General features: G+C 41.1%; 1 protein-coding gene and 1 long non-coding RNA gene across 15 annotated transcripts in view; one reads left to right on the forward strand and one right to left on the reverse strand.

The window, feature by feature from the left end:
* The window catches only part of LOC116446760, a 51,467-nt gene extending 26,178 nt beyond the window's left edge, over positions 1–25,289 (reverse strand). For 5 of the 7 annotated variants that reach the window (XR_004241364.1, XR_004241360.1, XR_004241361.1 and 2 more), the window contains exons 1-2: positions 25,101–25,289; positions 903–1,151 (exon numbers count right to left, since the gene is read on the reverse strand). This is a non-coding gene — a long non-coding RNA (uncharacterized LOC116446760). The remainder of the gene's footprint in view (positions 1–902; positions 1,152–25,100) is intronic. The other 2 variants (XR_004241366.1, XR_004241362.1) reach the window with 1 other exon arrangement.
* SLC39A10 (solute carrier family 39 member 10) overlaps positions 1–27,775 on the forward strand; it is a 75,079-nt gene that overhangs the window by 14,567 nt on the left and 32,737 nt on the right. Inside the window, exons 1-2 of one of the 8 annotated variants that reach the window (XM_032115105.1) lie at positions 25,392–25,542; positions 26,747–26,901. The exons of 1 other annotated variant lie outside the window; for it this stretch is intronic. In XM_032115105.1, coding sequence (XP_031970996.1) covers positions 26,890–26,901 — 12 coding nt within the window. In that variant the 5' untranslated portion in view covers positions 25,392–25,542; positions 26,747–26,889. 6 more of the 8 variants (XM_032115110.1, XM_032115107.1, XM_032115109.1 and 3 more) reach the window with 6 other exon arrangements.

A 27,775-nucleotide genomic window follows, 5' to 3' on the forward strand; every position in this document is an offset into this window, starting at 1 on the left:
ATAGGTTTTCAGTAGCTTTATATGGACCTACAGTTAGCGTGGACTCTTAGCATCATAATTCAAAGTATTCTATCCTTAGCTCTCCTAATAGCTTCTCGTAAATGAGTTCATATATATGTCACTTGATAATTATACATAATATATATTGTGTAAAGCTGGCAATATAGCCACTCACAGGTCCTTCTAGACTCTCCAATGAGAATAGTTTTATTCTTGTAATTTTGGGGGTGTGGTTTGAAGGTTTTGAGTTGGGTTTTTGGTTTCGGTTGTGTTTCAATTTTGTCTGTTTGGGTTTTTTTTTTAAATGATTCTGCTAATCTGTTGTTAAAACCAGATGATGCTGGTATATGTCACAACCACTGAATGTTAGTGAAGCTATTTCTGTGTTCTTACTTTACTTCCTTTCAGTTCAACATCACTATAAGCTGGTAGTTTTCCCACTTACAATCACTGATGTACAGAGTTAATGCAATACCTCTGTATTTTTAATACTGCACTTGGGTCCAACTCACAGGTACTTCCCACATGGTTAATGGTGCTCAGTTCTAAGCTGAAAGCTTATCTTCAACCCATCACTTCAGGCAACTGTTTTGAATGGTAAAGCTTCCTGCATCAAAAGAAATCATGTGCATGTTTGTGTGTGGCCATCATTTGTTGTTTGCTGTCTGGCAAACACATCTATATGCTATATTACGTCAATTTTTATGTTTAAACAGTCTACATAAAATTCTCACCTAACAATGGTCATGAGCTGCAGAGTTCCATGCTAAGATTAGCACATCTCATAGCTGAAGAGTTACTCAGATTTTGTTTGGGCCCATCTCAATAAAGTCCATGCTAACAGAAATTTTCCACCTTTTTTCTTCTGCCACTCCCCCAGAGCATTTACAGTGTTTGCTTACCTTGGGTCTCAGGAGGGAAGCAGTCTTTCCAGACCAGCTGCTGTGTTAGCCTTTAATCAGGTGTTGGGAGGAGTCAAAGTTAAAACTTTTACTTTTTTCCTAGATTGATGACTTCCTGGCTTTCCTTCATTCTTTGTTTCTTGCTTAAAAGCCCAAATGTATGCTTTTGGATCCACTGAAAGGTACAGGGGGCTTTGGAGGCCCATGCAGCAAAGACTAAGGACACTTCAGCAGGCTTCAACTTAGGAACTAAAGAGAACAGCAAATGCTAATCAGGAGACTGCTGTCATCAAAATTTTTCTAGTCTGTAGTGGTGAAAGTCTAAAACATCTAAACTGATCAATAGCTTTAAAAAGCTGACAGACTCTCTTTCTTTGAAGCTTTTCCCAAAACGGTCCTTTCCAAAAGCACAGGATAACTTTGGAAACTGCAGACACACTTGCTTCAAGCTTCCTAGAGCTCCATCCAGTCTGCAGCAGAGCTAGTACTTATTCTATCTTTCCGTTTTGGACATGCTAGAAGGAGATTGAGAGCCTAAAGAAGTTGCATTTCTGCAGAACTGTCAGCAAAATTTTCTGTGATCCAACAGGGCACTTCTACTGCCTCTGAACCTGCCTCTCTGGGACTATGACACTGATTTAGCTGCAGCTCTTTTATCATGACAGGCAAGACCTTCCTACTGACAGATATTTGGGCTTAATATAAGAAAGGACATACACCATGCAATAAAGATGGTAATCATAAACTTGGGGAAACAGCTGGGGGGGGATAATAAAAGGTTTCTAATTGAGTGGAAGAAAATGTCTTTTCCACTGGAAGATACTTTCACTTTTTACCAGAAATTACCTATCTCTTCCCAGTCTTTAACCAGAGTAGCCACAACTAAAATCCACTGCCTGCACCATGCTCTCTGTACCCTACATCCAGTCACAACCAAAGGCAATGAGGAGCAGCTACTACGACCAGTCCTACAGAGCCACATGTGCCCAGCTACTCTGCCTTCAGCCCCAGTACTGCCCTCAGGATCTCTGCACTGTGTTCCAGCATACAATATAGATAAGGCAGCAAATCCTCACTGCCTCATCTTAAAGGGGAGGCTTTTCCGATTTAGGATCATTGATTGCTTTGTCCTAAATATATCTTTCCCTGGTCCCTTTTTTCCTGACTCAGAAGTTGAAACATTGTCAGGAATACATTCCTTCAGAAAAGGATAAGATACGGTAATATACGGTGCCACTAAATGTAGTGACCTCCATAAACTTCTCATGAACACATGCAGTTTGAAGGAATGCTTTTTAATTCAGCTGATTAAAGAGCATGAAAACAGATAGATAATGCTTAAACTGTTTGTATACATGGGTGTAGATTTTAAAGATGGAAGAGAGCCTAAAAAATTCTTAAACTGTACAAGTATTTTAACTAGACTTTACAAACTGCTTTCACTTTGGACTTGAGCCCGGAGTAACCATATTATGATTTCTTGGCATGAAACTATGGCTCTGATGGTTTAATTCTTCCATGAATGACTAACACTTTACCAAAAACTTTATTTAAGCACAGAAGAATGGATGACCTTCAAACAAATCACTTTTCAGTACCTGAGAACCCAGCTAGGAACAGTGCAGGAAGCAGGTGGACCTGCACATTGTACCATGAACACCATCCCTTCCTTTCATCCTGCCCCTCATGCCATCCTCAGGCCCTCTCTGATTGGTGTCACTGCAGGGAAGGATCTCCAGCTTATTCTTTGTGAGAACAAAGGACTTCACTACGTGTTTGCCAATCAGTTTACTTTTTGCAGCCTTTCAAAGTGGTTCACCAGGTGGTGCTTTTCTTGCCAAAAGGGAGGGTAAGCTCAGCTCTTGGGTTCCTGTTGACTTCCAGACTCACTGGGAACTGGATGCTGGATGCCCTCAGAGTTCTGAGTAAAGCAAAAAGATGCATCCTTGGTTGCTAAATGTTTGTTATCTACCCTTTAGCTGCTCATTGGTAAAGCAGGTAAGTGGCCATAATAGGTAAATGCTTGGGGGGAATGCTGAACAGGAAAACAAACATTTCCACATTTATGTGAGTTGTTTCCTTGCTCACAAAAGCCTAGGTTTCAAATACACTGTTAGCACAGAGTTTTGATATCCATGTTGCTGCTTTCTGAATAGGAGTGAAATGGGCTTCGCAAGACAGTGGGGAAATACATGTCTGGTCTGGAGAGGGAGGCAAATACATTGGAAGTAACATCCACACAATTCAGAAAATGCATTTCTCCAAACCATCGACAACCTTGCACATTGGCAGCTTCTCTGTCAAAAAATTAACTGTTACAGGGCCAGCTACTGACTGCCAGTCAGCTCACACCAGCGAGCTGCAGGATGAGAGGAGGTGGATCTGGCATCCTCCTCTCCTTGAGAATCTGCTGAAGCCCCAGATTTCAGTGTGGTGCTGCTCCTGCTGGGCCTCAGCACTTTGCTTTGACTCCTCTGTATGCAATGAATTCCTCAGTTACCTTCCTTCAATGCTAATTAGCCAAATTCATACGCAATGCTGCTGAATGAGGCAGCTCCAGGTATAGGCTCTGTGGAGATGACTTTGCCCTCAGAAAATAGTCCAGAGTTTAATCAGACTGTGTGAGTGAGTTAAAGCACTGTGTGCCTTTATGTAGCCATTAATAGTGACCGTGGTGGGAGACTGTCCTAACAGCTTGGGATCTTACTCAACCTGACTTCTTCACCTGGTGGGCATCTACACGAAAAAATAGGGAGCACTCACAATTTTGTGATCCTTCAACACCAGACCTGGTTGTGAAATGTAGAGGGCGGCAAAAGCTGCACTTGATAATAAGTATATTAACTATTAAATGCATGCCCTGCAGCATGATGCTCTTTCCAATAAAGCAGGCGGCAACAAAACCAGATTGCAACTGATAGGGAGTGTTCAACAGCCCTAACTGGATTTTGGCAGGATGAACATCACAAACAGTAACACGCCCCCTCTTGCAAGAAAAAAACAAAACAAAAAAACCAAAAGACATTAAATTGTTAATGTCCCTATATAATCAGAGCTTTGATCTTGATTCTAAGAAAAGGAACCTCAAGCCAGTAGTTGAAATCCCTACAGTAGGCACAGGCATTGGTTTAATAATGGTACAGAATAAGCTTCATGATGCTGTCTGCTGCTAGCTCTCCCACTCTGCCTGGCCTATGCCTACCTACTTAAGCTACAAAATCCAAGAGGCTATTTGATTTTTACTGATCACCAAAGACCCTTAGGGTCTTCTTAATGCATTCCAAAAACAGATGATAACCCTCCATTCTCCAAGAAAGGATGTTCCATGGCAGATCCTAGCCATCACTCCCCTTGCTTCCTAAGCAAATCTGCAGGGCTTATGACATTTGCTTTGTATTAACTTCCTTAATGGATAGCTCTGTTTGGAGTTCTTATTCTTTCAGTGACACGTTACGTGTCAAATCCTAAATGTTCCAAATCTTACCTTTATGGAAACAAATTAATTCTCTTGCTGCTTCTTGTGTGAGAATGTGTGGAAACTGGAGATTCTCTGACCACCCTCCAGACAGTTAAGAAATGGCTTCCAGGACTGTACTTTTAGGGTATGTGGGGTTCTGTTAAACAGCCTTTACAGAACCCAGCTGGTAAACACAAGGTGAGTTGCAAGGGCAACTGAGAGACAGCAATGAAGGGAAAGATTCAACAAGTCAAGGCATTGAAATGACTGGGATTAAAGCAAAAGTTAAGTACTGTGTGTCTTCAGAATTCAGGCTTTAATTAACAGCTTTGCTTTTGCTGTAAAGGATTCCTTGCATAGCTCCTGTTTTTCTTCCTGGGCATTTTGAAATATATTTGTATCTCGAGTCTGCTTTGTGGTATATTTCAAAAAAAGGGTTGTATCAAGGGAGAGCTTAAAAAGTATAAAATTAGGCCACTGCTTATGCTCGTTATGTAAGAGGCAATTTGGGCATTTCTTTGCTAGAATACACCCTCATTACATAGTGATGTTTTCCCAAATTCCTTTGGCCGTTTTAGGTGTATCTTTAAGAGAAGATGTGTCTATTTTTACTTCCCCTGCACTCACATCTGTTTCTTTCTTATCAGCAAATATCTATTCATTGGTCCTATCTAACTCTTTTACATTTATCTGCATTAAAATGTGTGTCACTCATTTACTCAGGGTTTGTACATAAATTAAAGTCTCCTGTATCTCCTATAGCAGTTATTCCTTCTGCTTTTTGCATCACCTAAAAATAAAATTACATTTGTTTATAGCAGACACATGAATTTGTATCCCTTAACTGTTTCTTAGTTCAATCAGTCAATTTTTGCAATTAGATTGTGTCTGAAGTCCCGTGAGTTTGACAGAGTATTTGTATTCAGAATATTCTGTTTCCGAACTTGATGGGGATGGGGGTTTTTTGTTTGTTCTTTGCCCAAGAAATAAAAGGTTTCTGACTCTTTTCTAAGAACTTTGAGAATTATTTAGATAGAAAACTCACAGGTCTACAAGCTTGGACTGTCTTAGCCTTACCTGTAATAAAAGTCCAGCATCTAGAAGACATTCCATATTTAAATAGGAATTTTTAGTAAGCTACTTGTTGTTTTCTGTCCTAGAAATCTCCTTGAGAGATAATCTTTGAGCAGTTCTGCTAAGTGCTCTGTAATCATAATGGTTTTTTACTTCTCGGAGTACTAAAATATTCTCCATGTAGGTACATTCACATTGGTTTTTCACATAATTTAAAAATCTTTCCACACATAATATAATTTCTTGCAATAACATAAGATGTTCATGGCAAAACATTATATTATACAGAGAATGCACTAGTGCAAAAATGAAAGGTAACCTCGGTCATCTAAATTAGGTCTTGAAAATTAATGCTGATCTGTAATCTTTGCCCAGGAGAAATGTAATAAGTCTTCAAACAGTTGCATCAGATTTCTAGAATTTTATCTAAGTAAGTATGTAACTCTACCCCAGCTGGATGATTAAACATTTAGCATACTTACCATAAATATGGGTTTGTAATGGGGAGCATTTAATTTGTTTCAGTTACCTGTACAAATAATTCTAATCTGCAGATCAGTTGCCCTGGTTTGAATAATGTGCATATTTAACACAGCAAAATGCATGTGTCTAAACTTGGCTTGCAGTGTTGAAGCAACTTATTTAGATAGACAGATATTTGATGGATATTTAGTATCTCAGATATGTTTATCATACTAATTCTAGTACATTTATCATATTAACTCTATTTAGTTACATGTGCAGTTTCTCCAGCAGATACACAAAGAATATTAGTATCACATCTAAGCAAACCACCTGTAATTAGTTCCTGTCAAAACTGACGTAAAAGCAACAGGAAAGAAGTTAACTCTCTTAATTCTTTGATAGTCGGTGTTCTATTGTCTGATGCAAGAAAAAAAAAAGGAAATAATTTACTACTACTACTATAATCATATTTTTGTAGAAATTGCCTCACAATTACATAACCATGTCCTTTGCACACTTTGGTGCCCTTTGTTTGTAAATCATCTCAGGGGAATCCACTAAGCCACTACTGGCAGTCAGAGGCAGGGGTTTTACGCAGTTTTCACGACAAGCTTTTTCCCCAAAGTGCCCTGTTTCATGGTCAGTTCCTGGTAGCAGTGTCATGTAAACATCCTCCACGTGTTTTAGACCTCCTTCTCTATAAAGTGTTGTCCCAGTAGTCTTCTGTGGCATTGCTGTGGATGGAGAGGCTTAGGGAATGCTTTACATTTATTAGAGTAAAATCTCTGTAGTCTCTTTTCCCTCCCTGTGAAGACAGAGTCCAGCCATCTCCAGGACAGGCAGTAAGTATAGTTTGATATTTCATTTATTTCTGTTAACCTTGCTGAGCAGACAGTATGTTACCAGACAATGAAATGGTGAAACATAAAGTTCTACAGAATTCTGAAGAAAGCTGCAGATGCAGAAAAAGTACTTGAGTTTGCTTCAAAATCCTTAACTCTAAGGATGTAGGTGTAAACCCAAGGATCAAAAAAATTGCTTACTTTATTAAATGAGGAGTTATAAGAAATCAATTGGCTTGTCCTGTCCCACAGATTGTGAAAAATCAGGGAGAGAAGAGAAAAGTAATCCTTCAGTTTGTAAAGAGAAGCAATACACATGGAAACACAGTCTCATACTTTTAAATTAAAATCTGTTGTGGGCATAAAATACTCTTCCAGGAAATTGGTTCATGAGTGGAAAACATGCTATCAGATGCAATAATGATATATGAGACCATCTCTTGTATTAATTCAAAAGTGCTGTAAGTATTGCAACATCTTCATTTGGGAGGGTTGGGTGCTAAAGCTCTAAGCAGAGCTTTCTGAGGTGGAGTGAAAGCCTGTTGCACGCTAAATGCACTCAGCAGCTGGATGAACAGCACTGGCTGGCTACCAGTATGTGCCATTTACTTTGTAAACAGGGAGCTCGACAAGTAAAGACCTGCTGGACGACTGGAAAAAAAAAAAGAGTAGGCATGTATGGAATTAGAGAAGAATATAGCTGGATCAGGTATATTGTGTGTGAGCAGTAATGAATGAGAGAAATATGCTGTCAGTGTGTTCATCACCAGCCTTTAATGACATACCATGATTACTTTCCCATTCATGTATAGAGTGTTAATGGCATGTGCTCAGAAGCAGCTCCAAAAGAAACAACTAAGGTACATCACTTCCTCTTGAACTATTCTTTAGGGTTGGTTTAGACATTACACAGATTAACAGTAATGTGAAAGTGGTAGAGCAGAAGGTTACAAAGTCATCCAAATAGATTCACCAAACACCTGCATTAAAAAAGCTTATCATAAATTTCTTACATTCTGATCAGGCAAGGAATGTTTTTAAGTGTACATAAAAGAGATTCTTAGTTTTCTTTTTTTCCTTTTTTTTTTTTTTTTTTTTGGTGTTAGATTAAGAAATGTGTCATATAATTAAAAATTTTATTTGCCAGTGATGGATCATCTGTAGCTAAAATCATGCAAGTGTTAGGGCTGCCACCTCAAGTTGGATACCAAATCTAGGGATGGCAAGATCATAGTGTTCCCCAAAAACAAATTTTGGAGGGAAAGGGTTCAGGGAGCAGAAGTGATAGTCTTCACAAATGCACTTCTACAAAATGCTGCAGTGTTTGATTTCATGTAGGGTCTGATCTTGGATAAACTGCAGGTAAACTGAGTTATGCAATTAAATCAGACTGGCAGATTGCATATGGATATGAAGTATCAGGTTGCGCGACAAGCTGTGTGAAAAAAGCATCAGACTGGGTCTTGAATTGCTTGAAAAGAAAGGGTGTTTTACAGCAGGTTAAAACTTTAGTTAGGCTTCTGGAGCACCATTAGCATAATCTGATTACTGTCTAGGCAGGTGATGGTTGCTCCTGGATAGGCCTAAAGGAAATGAATGCTCTGAAAGCATAAAGCAGTGCTCAGTGGGAGGCAGGAGGAATTCTGAACTTATTTGGGATTAAATGAATATTACAAATGATCCTGATAAATTTTAAGGAGTGTCTTGCCTGTTCAGATTTCTTCTTAAGGTTTCAAATACTGCTTAACCTTTCACTCTATCAAATTTGTTCTTACATCCATTGCCCTTATGATTTCTTACCTGGTCCAAAAGATATATTTGGGGGAGCTGTGGGGATGTGGTGTCGGAGGGGGGAGGCGTGTCAGGTTGGTTGGTTTGGGTTTTTTTAGTATTTCTGTTTATTATCTTCACTCACATCATTTGGTATATTCTCATAATGCTCTCTAACTAATTCTATTAAGCTCCCATTCCAACGCTAACATCTCATTCCAGGTGTTAAAGAAGTACTGGCCATTAAATTCTTTCAAAGTAAAGGCATGAGTTGTACTCCTTCCTTCTAAAGGAAATTATGATTTACTGGCAAAGAGCCGGGGTGAAAGTGACTGTCAAAAATTCTATATTGTGTTTCCAGCTGTGCATCTCTCCTGGTGCATAACTTACTGGGATTTTCTTGTGCTTCAATTTCAAGCTCCAAGCTTAGCCATTGCCATGTTTGTCTTAATTCTTGCTAGCATAGTTTAATTATTTGAATCCATTCACCTGTCTTGTTCTTCAGACCAGTAGAAATTATATTGCTAATTAATTGTGTCTAACTGAAACACTAAGTGGGCTTTTAGGTCCATACAGGAAAACTATAAAAAATCAAAGACAGTAATTTTTTTTAATACCAGATCTATTAAATGGCTTCTAAGTTTTGCATTTCTTATCACTGGTTTTAAGTCACTTTTAGTCCCTCTGCACAGGGTTTGAGTAGCACCTGGAATGACATTCCAGTTGTCATTCCAAGTGCCATTCTTTTTTTCATGTCATCATTTATAACACAGTTAATGTTAAATTGAAACGTCAAGTTAATGTTCAGAACATGATCCTTTAGACACCATTGAAAGAGAGCACTAGAAGAATATTTTTCCTTTATGTTCTTGTTTTCCATTCTGTTTTCCATTCTGTTTTCCATTCTGATTAGGGTGAAAAGACAACATCTCTGAGGTTTTATGCAGGTTGAAGGGCCTGTCTTCTCAAAGCTATGACTTTGCAAGGACATCCCTTGCTATGTCACACAATAAATGTGACACATATAGGGAACATCAACTTCCTGCATGTAAGCTGCAGTAGGATATCGCAGATTTCCAGGTAAAAGCCAATCATGCATGAAAACCCTCATGCAATTTCATGTGTCTGCAATAACTGCACATGAGAAGGAGCTCTGAAGGCTTTCACTGAGAATGGGACCAATATGCCAAAGCATTCATTCCCTCAAAAAAGGTTCTATCTAGGACCTGAAGATTCCTGGAAAGCATAAAAGTATCATTGGCCAGATCATCTCACAGCAGTAGATATTCCAGGGGATCCCCATGTATGTCTCACTTGAATTTTAAGACTCTTAGAGAGTTTGCCATTGCTGAGGTAATTCCCTACTGCTAAAGCAACTTCTTAGACTTTTTCCCAGAGATGTAACAGTAAGAGAAATCTAGATCTGGAATCTTAATCTACTCAGAGCCTGAATGTTGGGAAGAAGGGCTTATGAATGACAAATAGTTAGAACTGCTTTGCAAGAGCTTCAGGGACAGTATTACACAGTCTGGAAATTGCTGGAACTGAAGATAAAAAGGATTTCTCATAACCCGTGTCCCTTCAAAAATTGGTTAAGTATGTCAGACGAGATACTTTAATGTTCCCAAACACTTCCTTTCAGGCATTCTTCCAGGCCAGCAATGCCTTTTGAATTTTCCCTAAAATACTACTTCAACACATCGACCATCCACTTTGCTAAGGGGAAGGTGGGAGCAGAAAGCTTTTTGACACTGCCAATTCCTTTAGGCATCTGACTCAAGTGACACTTGTATACTGCAGATTAGTTTCCATTTCCCATTTCAGGTCAAACCTTTTATTTTCTTCTATTAAAGCACTGAACATATAATTATGAGTGTTTTCCACCTCTTTAATTTTGCCTGAAACTGATTCTGACCCTTTGATGTTAATTACCCTGAGATGATCTCGAACTACATTTTAAAACCCGCTGTGAAGCAGACCTGTGCTGTACATCTTAATTGTATTTTTCAGTTTGAGGACTCCTGCTGTCCAGTCTTCAGATATATTTGAACTGCATCCTGAAATTCAGGTTTGTAGTTAACACACACCCACTCACACCTCCCATTCCCACCAAGCCTTTCTCTAGAGCAGTATCTCCAATTAATCAGAACCCAGTTCTAGTTCAGATGTGGAGTAGCTGGTAGAGTTATCCCTTCAATCCTCTCAGGAGACAATTAAGGGCAAGGCAGTGCATCTGCTCAGGAACATTAGTTGTTCACTTTGTGCCTTTCTTTTATTCTGACTTTTAAATGTGTACCCATCAATATAAACAAATGGGTCTCAAAAGAGCAATTAGATTAGCAGAATTTCAAAACTCAGGGCTTTTTATGACTGTATCTCTCTTGTCTTGGCCAAGAAAAATCATTACTATAATTCCAACTGGATAAAGGATGCTTACCACCTCCTCAACAATTTGTTCACTGTTACCTCTATATGTATGCATTCCCATATCCTTCTCCGATTTCCTATCACTGGTTGCTGCCTCTGAGGAAAACAGCAAGAGGCAGGACTAAGGGGAGAGTTAAATTAGCCCACTTTCACGCTTCACCTCCAATAAATCTGCACCTGAATAAAAGTCTTCAGTAGCCAGAAGAGATAACAGAAGAAAAACTATAGCTCAAGAGAAGCAAATCTCTGGCTGACTCCTCAGATGAAGGACTTTGCAGGTATTCCCTGCAATGCTGTTGTAAGTCCATTCCCTCTTACTGTAGCCCTAATACTACTCAATCCATATAGCTTCGGCATAATTATTGGCTTAACCTTAAACCATCCTCTCTCTTAGAAAAGAAGAAAACACCTTGCCGCCTCTGTACAGATGAGGTGTCAGCTCTCCACAGTGAAGCACTGCTCCTGTTACTGCAAGGAGAAACCTCATGCAGATAGTGGAATTAAGCTGGTCTAAAAATACATCCAGCATCTTCTCTTTAACAGAGAATGACAGATCACTGCTGGGATTAAAAATGCAGCTTTACTGCCTAAAAGGGTCTTTATTGTTCCTGTATTTCACTCTGTGTCCAAAAATTCACCTGGAAAACTCTTAAGCTTAGAGTTGATTGTATGAATAAATGTCCTGAATAAGGAAATAGAAGAAAATATCATCATTAATTTTATCTAACATGAGGAATCCTAAAACAAACCAGTTACTCCCACAACAGATATCACACTCTGGAAAGAACACGATAATTTATGCTTGACAATACAAAGCACAATGCATGTATTTTTCAGATTTATACCAGGTAAATCATGAGGCTGTCATTTATTTTTAACTTATTGATCATTATAATCATCTGGTAAACCCCCAACCTTCTAATATAAAACAACGTGATCGTAAGAGAAGTGTCAATCATTGGAGACAGAGTCTATGAACAGGCTGAGTGCTGTGTACCTAAACAGGTTTGGCTGAGCTAACTGCACTCTGAACATATCTTTCCTGGCTTCAGCTACAAAACCATCCTCAGGGCACAGCTAGTTTTCTATTCCCACTGTGCTGCCCTAATCTAGTAAACCTCCACCTCTGACCTCCATAAATATTTTATTTTATTAATTGCAAGATGCTTGCTTCATTATTCTGCAAGACCACTTACCCTGATTCCATCTCTGCATTAAATGTTTTTAGATTTGGGCATATCTATGAAAATAGATATAGACTAGATAGATAGATAGATATAGAGATATGTGAACATATGATATATGTATGATTGTATCATGTGAACATGAGTAAAAGAAAGTAAAGCAAAGAGGCAATGCAGCAAGGCATTTCTTCTGTACATAATTTCTGGAATAGCTATGCTGCACACTTTTCTGCAACTGCTTCTGGCAGTTGGAAGCAATCAACACAAACACCTTGCTGCTTACAACAAAACCAAAAATTTTCTGTGATGGCTTAAAGAAACCAAAATCTGAAACAATTTTCATGAAGGAGTGAGAAGGAAGGGAAGCTTTCTTCCTGTGCAAAGATTTCTATGTGAAAGAAAGGAAGCCATGACTCTTAACGATAGCTAAGCATTACTGCTTCATTGTAGATGTTAGGCTTATCTTTTCTATTTTTCTCTGACATTTTCATCCAAAAAAATCTCTCTTGAAATTGAACATTGAGAAACAAAACTAATGTTGAAGTTTATTTCAGAGCTGACTGAAGTGAGCATATTGATTTTTGCAGATTTTGTATCAGCTTCTTGATATACTTCATTTCTCATTCAGCCATGTAATATTTGGGATAATATTTCTCTGCATACTAGAGGGTCCCAAATGTTGCTATCAAATAGAGAAGTAAACACCGTCATCTTGGTCCATACTGAATTCAGTGTGTATGAAGCATTTCTTTAAAAAAGCAGATTTGTTATGTTGTTATGGTGGTTGTTATGGTCTCACATACCTGGCAGAAATCAAGTGTTGCTTTGGTTGTTTTGTTGGTTCTTTTTCATGTGTATTCAGTGTACCTACAGAAATGACATAGCTTTCAAAATGCCTGGATTCTAGCATCTAGGATTTTTCTGGAAATGGCAGAATTTGCTAAATATCTACCTGCTTGGTAGTCTCAGAGCTGAAAACATTCACCATCGCCCTTCCCCTACCCCAGCACTCACACACACACGCGCTTGATGTCATGTTCTACATTCCATAACCAATTTGGTGTCACAACCACATTTTTCAGTAATAAGTGTGACATGCAAAGGACATGATTCAGCAAGACTAAAGCATGTGCCTCACTAGTGGCACATTTACATTCCTATTGATTTGAAAGGGGCTACTAAGCAACTGAGTGAGGTAAATACTTGCCTGCGTAAAGCCAGCAAAATGCTTTAAACGCTTGAATTAGAGCCTGATAAAGGGTAAGTACCATGTTCCTTTATAAACTTGTTTTATCATCGTTTTCAGGGAAAAAATTAAACCCAGTGGACTTCCTTTGGGTTCATTAGGTGACTACTGAAAATGATTGTTTCAGGGTAATAGAAACCTTTAGAAATCTTTTTTCCACGTTCTCTTGGAACTTCACCAGCCACGAGCACAATGGGGGGCGGAGGGAGGAAAGTCTTACATCCCATTGTCTCCACAGGACTCCCTGTTCCCTACTGAACACCAGAGTCAATTTTTCCGAACAGCTTTGTCTTTCTGCCAAAGATAATGTCCAAGTTTGGAGTGTATGGGTAAAGATGAAAACTGTGTCACTCACGTATGGCTTGCTTGCTTTTTAGGTGTTTCAGTAATCATTCCTTCCCTGTAGTTTGTGGATGCTTTGCAGTACTTAAGACTAAACTGTACTAAATCCTAGCTTCGAACCTCTCAACAAAGTAGTACAGCTATAGGTATCAAAATGCTGTACATCACTTTTTATGTACTTTCTTTAAAAAATCGGTATGGAAATAAGTTCTCTAAAAAAACTTCATCTGTCAGCTTTTTTTTTTTGTGGGAGGCTTCTGGTGTGTGGTTTTGCTCCTCCTAGAATGTGATAAAGTGAAACTAAAGGAAAAAAAATTTCTGCCTCCTTTCTGAACTTAAGAACATGATTTTTCCGAAAACAGAAGAGAGTTCAAGACCATAAAAATATTATTGCTAAATTTTGATCCCCTGAAAATAAGGTCAGGCTAAAGCAAACAAAATCCATTGAGGAGAAGTTGTCTTTATTAAGGCATTAACTTCAGTGGTGCTGTGAAAGTCTGCTCCAGGGGAGGTTCACTATGCAAATGTCAAATGGGAAAGTGTTCTCAAGCTGTTGCTTGCTGCATGGTTATTGAAGGATAAAACTTAATTCTTGGAAAATTATCCCTCACCAGTATCTCAGGACCAAAAATATATAGTATGTCCTCTGTGTCACCAGGGCTCGGCTGGCTGAGACAGACCCTATGTGACAGCAGTCAGTGGTGAGAGACCTCAAGGGCCTGCAGTGAGAAGACTGACTAGGCAGTGACGAGAAATATTTACCTGAAGTCTTGTATTTGAGCCCCTATCAGCAACAGATTTTTCTCATTCATTCCTCTGTACCCATCACTATTCAGTTACAATTGCACCTTGGCAAGCGCTGCCACAGAGGAACCATCTGCACTGGTTTAGGTACTGGGTTTCCTGTCCTTCAAAAAAACCTTCCAACAACCTTGCACTTGGCCTTGCTGAGCCTCATGAACTTCACATGGGCCAAGCTCTCCAGCCTGTCCAGGTCCCTCTGGATGGCATCCCTTCCCTCCAATGTGTCAAGCGCACCACACAGCTCGGTGTCGTCGGCAAATTTGCTGACAGTGCACTCAATCCCACTGTCCATGTCACCGATGTTAAAAAGTGCCAATCCCAACATCAACCCCTGAGGAACATCACTCATCACTGGTCTCACCTGGACATTGAGCTGTTGACTGAGTGTGATCATCTAACCAATCCATTATCCACCAAGATCCATCTGCCAAATCCATGTCTTCCCACTTTAGAGACAAGGATGTCGTGAGGGGTAGTGTCAAGTGCTTTGCACAGCTCCAGGCAGATGATGTCAGCTGCTCTTCTCCTACGCATCAACAACTGTAACCCCATTGTAGCAGGCCACCCCACTTGTCAGGCATGACTTGCTCTTAGTGAGGCCATGCCCTCAGGCTGTCATCACTCTCCTCCTTATTTTCCGTATGCCTTTGCACAGTTTCCAGGAAAATCTGCTCCACAATCTTGCCAGGCATTCAGGTGAGACTGACTGACCTGTAGGTTATGTTCTTTTGAAGAATACACTGTCAGAAAAGGACATGGAAATACTGTCCCCAGAACAAACAGACCTGCTGTCCCGGTTTTCTACAACTGGAAACCAGAATGTCTCTTTGGGACCTCTACCCAGGTGAGATCCTACATTTAAGTCATGTTAGGAAAAAGGTCTGTTCCTCTTGCAGATTCTTGAAAATATGAACTGCCTTATAAAGACTGAATCATCTCATAGTTAGTGGTAGTACAAGGTTGATTGTTGGACTGGATGATCTCAAAGGCCTCCTCCAACCTTGACGATTCTATGATTCTATAATCTCTGAAAAGCTTTCTGTGAAGACACAACTGTTACAGAGCAATGACTAGACAGAGGTGTTTGGGCAATTCCATCTGCCTCTGCCAAATTCTTGAAGTCCTGTTCTTTCCTCCTCACTCAGCTTTCTCAAGGATTGCTGATCAAGTTATATTAGAATGAAGACTGACTCTGCCCTCAGGAGATCACTGATTTCTGAAATTAATGCAGTTTCTGTACTGTTTTGCACTACAAAACAAGTGGCATTAAAAAATGGAAAGCGTTGCAGTTATATTGATCCACCCCACCCTCCCCTAAAAAAATCACTTTTTTCTATATTTTAGATTACAATTAAACTACCAGCAATAACCTCTGAAAAATTGTCTATTGCTCCTTGGCTGTTCACAGTAACTGAGGCTTGTACACTGCAAACCTCTCAGTGCTCAACAGTCAAAGGTTTTGTGCAGCAATTTGAAGTGTCCTCTTGTGAAAACAGCAGCTCTGGTTTTATAACTAGAGCACAACCATAATATTTGTTTTACTAGCTCAAGGTTCAATTTCAATACAATAATAAATAACAAAACCCTCTTCAAACAGCTCCTTAAAACTACAGTAGTTCAAAAAAGAAACTGCATAGATAGCAACTCTTCCTGTTTAGGGAAATGACTAAAGGCCATGCAGTTTGTCACTACTGTAAATGAGGAAGAGGAGAAAGAGAGAAATGACAAGAATCAGACACTGCTGTCCTGAATGATGGAGCTGACGCTCAGCATCGTGTAAGTGGCCTGATCTGCTCTGTAATGTGTGCATGCTGCTCTCAAGAATGGGGTGCCTGCAGGACTTTCAGGCGCTGGCAGTCCATTTTCTGATTCTCTGTTTTTAGAAGCTGCATAGCCACTCTATTTTTTGTCTAATTAGTCATAGCTGTGATACTGTTAATATCTTCTGAGATAATGGGGCCAAAATTTGTATACTTCCCTGAGCGAAAGAAGAGTAGATTACCTTAAAACCAAAGCCCCTTGGAAAAACAGGAACAAATTCTTGTCATTTTTACGCTATGAATTTGACACATCCTGTAACATAAATAATGTCAACCCAGAATCACACTGTCCAAACTAAGTACTTTCCTGTTATCTGAGATAAACTTAAGTTAAGCTCTGTGAGCTGGTTTTGGGTTGAGAATTTCCTAGAATCTGGCAACAAGCCAGCCCAACCCAGGTATATGTGAGCTGGAAAGCCCCAAGCAGTCTCTTTTCAAGTACCTGGCTTAACTAAAATATTCTCATTTCAAGCTTCCTTGCAAATCATTAGTAAGTATTGACTTTAGTTTTAGCTTCTGTTTATCTTCAAGAAGCAATGTCTTGAAGCTCCAGTGTACCATTTCCTTCTTTCCATTGTGTGTATTGATTTGCCAAAGGATATTATGTTGTGCTTTGGAGACTTATTCTCAGAATTTTAGTAAACTGGAAATCTGACAGATTATAGGCTTTCAAACTTCAGATTGCACTTGCAATTAATCTAGTGGATTTCTCTCATATATCTAACAATTAATAGAAAACTAATTTGAAAATGTAAATGAAATTATGTTTACCCAGCTACGAGGATTTATACTAAACTGCCTGCAAAAAATAAAGAAAGGTGATTCTCTGAAGTAAATACTGCTCAGAGTAAGGTTATGACTCCATGAACTGTTTAAGGTACTGGGTGTAGGTAACTACATAAGTGGCCTGACAGCCGAAAGCTACTGTGAGACTGCTTTCAGTGAGAGCCACCACCCACTCACCTTAATGGATGAACAGGGTGAAGCACCTTCATTGGTAATTTTTTTTTTCTTCTGAGAAATAACTAAGAAACCTCAGCAGGAGAGAAAAACTCTTCAGAAATCATACAGATACACTCTTCATACATTTGAAGAAAACCACCTGTTAGAAGGAGTTCCATGAGCAGACAGTTGTTCAGAGATTGGCACCATGATTAAAATGAAAAAATAAGTATCAGTTCACTCACAAGTCCTTTAATTTTGCCCCTATCTGTCCAAAAGGCAGTAGTATTTGGGGTTTTTATTAATTAGCTTATAGTGTTGAATTACGTCACTGCATGCTTGTGGTGCATTTTGGTACACATTCAACAATGTAATCTGTCATAAAGAACAAACTGCATTTGCTGTTTAACATTTTACTTTAAGTATTCTTGGGATGCTCTGCTTAACCAAGAAAAGGCATGAACTCGTGTTTTTCTTGGAGAAGTGCACAATAATTTCATTAGAGGTACTACAAAAGATCATTAAGAGTTTCCCCTTCGCGTATATGGGAATGATTTTTTATTTATATTTATGAAGAGAAAAATACAAGGCAAGGTTATCTGAGAGGAGTGGAAAGACACTAAAAGTGTGAGTGAAATCAAGCATTTTCAAATGTAACTTTTTCTTTTTTTTTTTTTCTTTTCAATTTCAGTGTTGACAAAACTGGCATTGAGCTTGTCTCAGAGTGATTTTCTTCCCTTGAGCTTGTGAGTTCATTTTCTTGGATGACATATCCATGGATGGACAGACTGGATGTCAGTCCAACATCTCAGCAAAGTTAGTCCAACCCAAACATTGCAGAAATGCTTTATTTTCTCTCTGCTTGCTTACTGTCATTCCCACCCTAGAGTCCCCTCAGAGCTCTCAATGCTCTAATACATGGCAAATCCATCACCTGATGTGTCAGCAAAGACACATGACCACATCCCCTCTGTCACGAGCAGTCTCCTTAGTCCCATGCCTGAGAAAATGCTTCAAAACTTCTCTTCCTTTCTAACCAATAATGGGAAGTATTCATCACTGTAATACTCTATCCTGCTGCTGCTGTAGCTTGCTCTCAGAGGAGTTACTATGGGTTTACAGAAAGAGGTATCAAGTGAGGTTTCTAAGTCATGCAGATCAGAAATAGTTATGTAACAGGCCTCTCCATTTCTCTTCCCAGTTCTACTGTGCAACATCCTCATGGCCTGTCTCTCCCTGTAATTCCACGGATACTCATCTCTGGATTTTACATTTCTTATCATTTAGACCATATTTAAGTGTCTCTATGATTCATATTTTTGTATATCAGCTAAAGTTTATTCCCTTCTTCATAGCTCTTTATGCTTAAATTCACACTCCTCCTTGTGTCATTAAAACCAAAAATTAGCGTCCAACTGTGCAAAGGATTCTGGGGCAGCAACACGGAAAATAAAGCTGCAACACCTAATAGTACTGTCAAATGGTTGTACTTAAAGATTTGGAAATTGGGGTGTTTCCTAATGTCATTCACGCTCTTCCTGGTGTCTCCTTATTTATTTTCTCTAGAAATCATGAAATACAGGTGTAAAAATGACAAACATAAATTATGGGGGAAAAGAATCCAACTTTAAGTGCATACCAGCATTTCAAAGCAAAGGTCATGTAGTCTCCATGGTGCCCTGAAGGCCAGCATCCTACTGCTCCCTTCAATTCCCAGTTATGAATTAGCAGGCATGGAAGGATAAACACAGCTGACCTTAAGCTAACTCTTTCCCTAAACTGTGGGCCAGCCTGTGATAATTTTGATTTTGAGAGCCTTTCTCTTGATTTTAGATTTTGTTACTGGTACAGCTTATTAAAAGAAAAGCAAACAAAACACACATTTCATAATTTGCTTTATTTCTGCAAACTATACCTTTGTTTTCCCTACCAGTGCATGTTCTTGTCACACATGTTCTCTGTAGGTGTCTCTGAGGTTTTGGATCTGTGCTGAAGATGGGATGAGGCTGTATGACATCATTGCCCAGTCATTCAAGCTCATATTGGCTTCCCTTTCCACTGCCAAAGTTTCACAGACGAGCAATGGCCCCAAGGTATTCAAAACAGGTAGACAGCAGCTTAAGGATGTCTTGGCCTCCCGATTCTTCCTGCTGATAATGGAGGAATTGCAGGAGTTCAAAATTTGTCATTTACACTCCCAAATGTAACGGAGGTGAAATGGGGCACTTCACCCCAGCTGCCTAGTAAAATCCAGCTTTAGAAGAGCCATGCTTCCATTACTCAGCTAAGTCTAGGTCATATATAAAAAATGCCAATTCACCAAATTAGTGGTTACAATTTCACAGGGACTGACAAAAAAAGATGCTGACCTTTGTTTTCTTATTTTAAGCTGCTCATTGATTCCTTCAAATAATGTCAGGGACAGTCTCATTACATTTTTTCCATTCTGTTTGAGAAGAGGGTGTAAAACAAATTCCTCAGTTTATAAAGAGATTACATGAAAGTCAATATTTTCTCTTCGGTCAGGTGGGTCAGTTTTAGAATCAGTCGTTTGCTTTTATAAGTGAAAGCCTTTAGAGGAATTTCCACCCCACCCAGCCAGCTAGTACAGCTTTGTTTAATGTTTCGAACCCTGCCTGGCTCCAGCAGATAATATCCATATTTATTGACACAGAGCTCTTCTGTGAATATGACCATAAGTTCTTTGTGCTCTGCAATCTCGCCCCGCTCATGTGCTGCAGGAAGCAGCTGACTGGCCTTTCCCTCCCACCACATCCTTTGGTATGAAGATGATATCTCTGCAACCACTGCCTACAGAAAAGATGCCACAAGCAAACAGGTGTTTTCAGCAGGCAGGAAGGAAGGGAGAAAAATAAATAAACCTGAGTCTGCAAGAGAGCAAGAAGGCTGTGACACACTTTCTAGTATCTTCCACGCTGAATTTTATCCCAGACCTGCAACCAGCAAATCCTGCCTGTCTCAGATCCAATGAAAAGGCTTTTGACTGCTTTACAGAGCAGGACTGGATAGTTATGTTTAAAACAAATAATAACAAAACAAAGGGAGAGTCATTTAACAAAGTAAAGTTTGCCAGCAAGTTTTCCTGTGGATAAGTATACCAGTATTTGCTAGCTTTGCAAAACTAGCCAAAGGTCATACTGGCTTTTTCCCAAATTGCAGACAAACCTTTGAGTGCCCCAAAGACTTCAGCTGCTGCTGCAGCATCACACCCTTCTGCTTATGTCCTTTAATGTTTACGTAACCTTAAGCCTAGGGCCAATGAAAAAGGGGTTATATTTTTTCTAAAAATGTCAGCCCATGTTTAAAAACAAAACAAAAAAGCCCAGCCCTTCCGCACCAAAGGCCAATCCAAAAACTTCTAAAACTAAGATCTTTAAAACCTGTATCTTGTTTTGGCATGTTAAAAATAAATAAATAAAAAATTCCTAGATTTCTGTTTGAACTGACTTCCCGTTGGTACTTACACTTGTACCGTATTTAAAATTATGCAGTCTCATTGACTTTGACACGTTTGCTTCAAAACCTATACAAATGCTCATACATGTTTAGATACTGTCCAAACAGAGGAGTATCTACATGTTGTAAGAGAAGAATGGTAAGAATGGTTTGCAAAAACAAAACTAAAAAGCTCAGATGTATTTCCCTTTTTTTCCCCATCTTATGACTAAAGTAACTTTCAAATTATACTTACTAGTTCATGCAAAACTAGCCAGATCTACTTTGATTTACCATTGGAATTCACATAGTTGAAACCAATTAGAGCTAATTAAAGCAACCTGCCAAGCAAAGGCTTAAAGGAGAGCACCCAGTTTGGCAGGAAGGTGAAAAAAGCACATATACTCTCTACTAAAAGTACCATCTTTATACACGGCCGTGGAGTTAAATAAACTTGGGCTTTAAATTCACGGCAAACAAACCAAGTAGTCCTGAGGCAGTGAAATCCCCCAGAGGACATCACTGCCTATTTCCAAGCACAGCTTTAATCACAGAATCACCACCTGCTTGTTTAAGTTTCCCCTGATGCTTAAACACTTCCCTTCTGTCCTTGCCACAAGCAAAGTCTCTGCTGCTTCAGCACCAATCAGTGCCTGGGGATGAGCACACCTCAAACTGCCAAGCAGTGAAAGTACAAGTAAATCTGTACAACACAACTAACCAGGGATGGTTGTACAAAAAATACATCAGTAAATTCAGAGAAGAGACAACTGTCAACAGGTCATATTTGAGACACAGAGTAGGAAATTATGATTTCTATATGATTCCCTGATATTTCACTTCAGAGCTCTTGTCAGTGTACTTCTGAGCAAGCCTCCTGTAGCAAAGCTCTTCCACTCCTGAGGAACTGGGTAAAATCCTTCTGCTTGGCAAGTCTGCATTGACAACAGCTGTGCCCTGTCAGCCATTCTCTCCTCAAGGTTAATTCTGCCACTGAATTTCTCTAGCAAACTGAGTAATACTTGTTGGTCATTGTCACATAAGAAATGGCATTTCTGACTTTGTTTCAGTCTCCCAGAACGAATGAAAGGCAGGGACAGAAACCAGAAAAAATGTTTTAAAGAGAAGAAAAGAAAATATGTGTGCAACATGTGCCACAAACCCAACTATGTTAGCATTCAAACTGCTTTGAGTTCTGATTAAATCTTGGGCGAGATGATTTAAAATAAAAGGAGGAAGTTGATGTTTCAAGCCATTACCTTGGCTTTTTCATGAGACATCAATATTTCAAAAGTAAGAAAATTAAGTTGGGTTCTTCAACCAAAAAAAAGCTGAATTTGCCAGAGGGGTAAAAAACTTCATTTTGGCCACAAGTAGTGACATTTCCCCCCCACTTATATAACAAGATTTGTGTACACCTTCAACTACCAGCTTTCTAAATTAATTTCTCCTGGTTAAAATATTTTTCACTACTATTGTTCCAGTTCTGCAACGAATACTCACAAGACTCCTACTTCTGTTTATATTCAGAGGCACTATCAGGATATGAGAACTGTGTGCAGAATTACAAATTGAGTGGCTTTGGGTTTTGGTTGGGGGTTTTTTTCCATAGTTTGTCTAAACAAACTACTTCTTTTGTATACATATATATGTCAACCTTCTACCCCCTCACCTGCAACTGGGCTGTTGTAAGGGGAGACAGGAAATCAGTGTGTGAGATCTGTCAAACTCCCTCAGATCTCCCACATCTGTCTCCTCCCTAGGCCTGCATCTCAGAGCTGAAGGTCTCAGGGCACTGGGAAGGGGCTGTAGCATTGAACTGGAGCAGGAGGTGCGCTGCAAGACAGGACCCCATCTTGTGACAAGTCCCCAGAAGCTACAATCTGCTTTTGCAGCATGATGTCCCAAGTCTTTCTATATTACTTGAGATACATATATACACATTCCCTTCCTGCAGCCCAACATACGAGCGTGTACTGTGCGGTGTTAGTTACTCAGTAAGGAAGTGCCCTGTGAGAGGAGAGGGAAAAAAACCAAACCAGTTCTGTTCTAAAAGTATGGTAACATATCATTCTTCCTGAAGCTTGAAAAGTCAGTCTGGCTTTGTTGCATACATTTGTATTTTCTCAAGCTCTCAGCACTCTTGCAGTGCTGGCTGCCCTGCTCTGCTGCTCCAGCTTCCCTGCAGCACAGAAAGTTGCTCCACGGGCTTTACAGGGAAACACATTCCTCAGCTTTTCTTCATGGTAAATGCCTGATCTAATAATTTTTGGTTTGGGTTTCTGAACTCGTGTTATAGAAAGTCCTATTTTCTCTCCTTCAAATACTGATGTGCACGCAGTTCTTGCACAAAAAGGTATGGTTGAAACGACTGAGAAGAAGCCTAAATGCAAGCTACAATGTACAACTACAGGGAAAATATTCTAGATAGAAGCAGGCTTTTCAATTTATTGCAAGAAAGCCAGGAGCAGACAGACTGGGAAGTTCTAGCCTAACTCAAACTACAAATGAGACTCATTTGTTAGCAGGAAATGTTAGCAGAGTGCTGGCAGGCCTGCTAATGGCCCCTTCCGGATTTAAAGTGAACAGATACATGTTAGAGTGGCTAACAGCTGGAGGGGAGGGGAACCCACTAACAGAGACCTATTTATCGGTACACCTTAGCTGGGTGAGTTTCTGGAAAGTCATTGTGTAGCATCAGTATGCCGTTTGATTATGAGTTTTTGCTTTTTTTTAAGGAGATTTTACACTATTTGAATTTCACTCAGAAAAGCTAACAAACCCCATATGTTCTATTTATTACTGAGTACAATTTCCTCTGAATAAACTCTGATGAAAAGAGAAAACTTAATTTTTTATTTTTTTTTTTCACTCAGTGGATCTATTCCTAGAGCAAACAGCAATACGAATCAGTCATGTCTAGTGATCAACAGTGCTATTGGGGTAGATGTCTAACAACCAATGTCATAATCAGATCTGTATTTTATTTGCTGTGCAAAATTTTTGAGATCGAAGGGACCTACTTCAAGGTAAAAATCATTCAAATCAATGTACAAATGGCCTGGCACAACAGTTTGGTATATGACCTCATAATCACTTTATAACAGTCCCTAAAACTTGATGTAAGCTAGTGACTTTGGGCTACTATGGTTTGTATTCTAGTGATGGATTTGGTAAGACATATGGAAAAAAATGAGGGAGGGATTATGTTATTTTTTTTCCACAAAAATAAATACTAAAGAGAGAAAAATATGTTGGAGGAGATACGAAATTAGAAATTCTATCACTGAGACATGAAAATGGGAAAATAAAAGAATAATTGGAAAACTTCAGAAAGATTCAGCATCACATACCAAAAAACTGGTGTAGTGGAACACACGCAGCTGATGTGGTCTTAAGTCGTGAAGTGTTTGAGAGGTCTACACGTCTTTGTCTGTTTGCTACAGTATCTGCATCATCACGAACACTTACCATATCTAGAAAAGTTAGCTCTAGTTTTCTTTTGCACCGTGACTTCAATTAAATGCTTACGTGGTTTTTGGACTCTTACAGATAACTTTTGTTTGGTTGCTAAAGCAACAAGTAATCCTTTACATGTCACCAAGCAAATAATCACATAACTTTGGGAGGCTTTTGGGGTGGATAACCATGGGGTATGGCTTGGACTTCAGACAGGACTAGGACGGGACAGGACTGCGGCTCTGCGGCCATGCTTACGGTAGTAGTGGTGTGAATCATCCGTTTTAACAAAGGAGCATTTCCAGAAACAATTAGGTTCGTTCAATTCAGTAATGTAAGAGTCTAAACGAAAAATGTGTGCCACCTTAACAACTAAAGGGAAGGTCGGTTTGCTTCTAGATGCATTCTAGATACATAGCAGGCTTCTGCTAGATTGAAGCCTGCTATGGAAACACCAGCTATTTTTGGAGGAAAATGTCATGAAAATTGTATGCAAATTTCTCCAAGAGAAAAATGAAACAGTCTAAAACTTATCTGAAGCATTCCTATAACTGCACTTCAGCCTTTGAATGTGCTTCCTATCAATAACCATTACAAAACATGCTGGTCCATTTTAAAATATGATTTGTTGTGAAAGACTCCACTATATTGTAGCTCTTACGTTATAAACCAAAATGTCCTCTGATCCTCGGCGTTGAGCTAGCGAGGGTTTTGATTTACACAAGGTTTGGTTTGGGGGCTTTATTTAGCGCTGTAGTTGTTGTCTAGGAATGAAGTGTGTCGTGACGAGGGGCTCCACCTCGGGAGACGTTTATCGCCGGAACAGGGTTTGGTGCCACGAGCAAGCCTGACAGGAGTTTCTGGAGTTAAATAAACGGGGGTTAATGCGCATCCCGGCCTCGAAACGTACCTCGATAGGAAGGTACGAAATGCCCCGTTGTTGCTGACGGACCCTCTCGCCAGGCGGCTGCAGAGGCGGCAGCTCAGCCCCGGCCCCGCGGGCCCGGCTCCCCCGAGCCGCCCAGCCCGGGCTCCCTCAGCCGGGACCCGGCCGGCGGCCGCTCTCCCCCGGGGCTCCCTCCGGCGCTGTCCGGGCTGCGCGGCCCCGGCCGAGCCGTGCGCGGAGCCGCCGCAGCGAGGGGCGGGCAGGCAGGGCCGCTACGCCACTTTCGTAGCGGTGGAGGAAATGGCTGCGCATTGGGCAGCGCGGGCTGCGGGGCCGCGTGTGCAGGGCGAGCGCGGCGTAGCCGGGTCTGTGAATAGCGCCGGCGGAGCGGCAGGAGGAGGAGGAGGAGGCGCCGCGGCGGTTTGGTACCGAGCGGAGAGGGAGATGCACACGGCACTCGAGTGAGGTAGCTATAAAACCCCATTTGTTTACATGCCCTCCCCCACAGCCGCCCGGCGCCGCGGAGCGGGTGGCGGCCGGCCCGGGCCGTGCCGGGGCGGGGGGGCGGCGGTGCGGGCGAGGAGCCGCAGCGGGGACCGACCGGCGGTAGCGGACACCACCTCGCCCGCGATGCGGAGCGGCGAGAGGGGCGCGCGGCGGCACGGCCGCCTCATCACGTGGCGGCGGGGCCCGAGGCCGCGGGGTGGGCGCAGGGGGCCGGGGGGCGGCGGGCGGGGGGAGCACGAGGCGCCGCCGCGGCCCTGGCGCATCCCCCCACCCCCTTTCTTCCTCTGCTCGTGAGGCGACCATGCGGCAGGTAAATCCTCCCCGCCCCCGCTCCCGGAACGGGGGGCCCGGGACGTGGCGGCGGGGCCGCGGCTGCCCTGGCTGCTCGGGCGGAGAGAGAAAGGGGGGCGGCAAGGTGCGGCGGGGGTCGGGGGGGCGCGGCGGGCCCCCGCGGCCCGGCGGGTTCGAGCCGTACGGAGCTGCCCGGCGCCGCTCTCCCACCTCCCTCTCGCAGCCGTCCTGCCGGCAGTGCGGCTTTGGGCGCGCCCCGGCCCTGCCGAGCTCCCTCGCTCTCGCTGCGGCCACGTGGAGGCCGCGGGTGCGGGTGGAAGGTGGCGGCCCTGCCCGCCCGGAGTGGGCGCTGCGGGCTGTGCGGAGCGGGCGTGCTGGGTCCCCCGCAGGAATTGGCGATATTTGGGGGTAGTGCCATGGCGGTGGGCGATGAACAAGGCACGCAATTAAATCTTGTAGAGCTTACGGTTGGGATTTATCGTTAACACCTGCGGAAAAATCATTCGGGCTGTAACGTAACGTGCACGTACCCTTAAACAAGGGTAAGAGTGGAAGGGGTCAGGAGGCTTTGTCGCTGTACTATACAGACACAGAAATGGTGAGCGAAAAGAATTGATTTTCTGTTCTCAGCTATCTGTGCTGCTTGTGCTGCATCCTTTGGAAATACACACTAAATGTTGAAACTGCGGAATAAAATTGGTCTTTAAAATCTGTAGCTATCTTTGTCATTTTTGGGCCTCTCTGTAGAAGTGTTCATGCCTGCTTGCTCTTAAAACTGAGCAAGAGTTGCCGAGTACAAATACTTCTGTTTTCTAGCACTCCTAACGCTGTATGTCTGTAAGTAGCAATCATAATGTGTTTTTTTTATTAAGGTAGGATCTTGTACCGTAACATCAAGGGAACCTGTGATAACCTCGAGCCTGATGCAGAACTGAGAAATGCACACTGGAAGACCTGGTTAGTTTTCAGAGGAGCGGAAGCAGTTGTCATCTAGTTAACAAAAGTAATTCCTGGCATGTTCCAGCGGGTATGTTCTTGTATCCCCTTGGGTAGTAATAACTGACACAGTGACATTAGAATAGAAAACTATTTCTATATTAAAAAGATATATGAGGTTTTTAAAATTCGATTTTTAACAGAGAATACACTGTGATTTTCTTCAGTGAATAACGTGCTTTGCCTTAGATATGTAGAGAAATAGGAATTCGGTGTGAGCCGGACTGAGGCACGCTGTGCAACTCCAAAGTGAGACTAATGGTTACTATGTAGGTTAATAATTTGGTATGATAATGTGAGAAAATAAAGTGTAAAAGCTCTGGTTCCCAAGAACATTGACCAGTGTCACTATAGACTTCACCAGCTAAATTCCTGTGCTAAATTAATGGTTAAAATAGGATTGGTGGTGGTGTCCTGCAGCACTTCAATTTTAAATTGATTTTAACTCATACTTTCAAGAAAAACGTATACAGCCGTGCAATCTATTCCTAAAGAATAGGGCCTAGATATATAGATGGACTGTGAATTAATTGTGTAATTTTGATGAGATTAATAGTGGCAGTTCCACACGGGCGTTACATTAGTGTCCATGGGTGGGTGTAGAGGGGTTACCTATCTGGAATAGGCAGTGTGGCTGGAGAGTCTGGCTACAGAAAAAAAGTTCTCCAAAACAATGAGCTTTGTTTCAGTTAATATTTGTGTAGGTCTTTGTGCTTTCCAGGTTGGCTTACATAAAACCCAGGTTTTAAGTTTGCAGCACATATCCAGTCAGTCATAAAATGTACAGTTACAGCAGAGTTGTGGTTTAAAGTTTTTCTAATATGCTCACAGGCTTTGTCTTAACAGATGTTTTTCCCACTGCAAGAAAATAATTTAATGAAATTGGATCATCAGGGTAATTCAGA

This window comes from Corvus moneduloides, chromosome 7, assembly GCF_009650955.1.
Source record: "Corvus moneduloides isolate bCorMon1 chromosome 7, bCorMon1.pri, whole genome shotgun sequence".
NCBI lineage: Eukaryota > Metazoa > Chordata > Aves > Passeriformes > Corvidae > Corvus > Corvus moneduloides.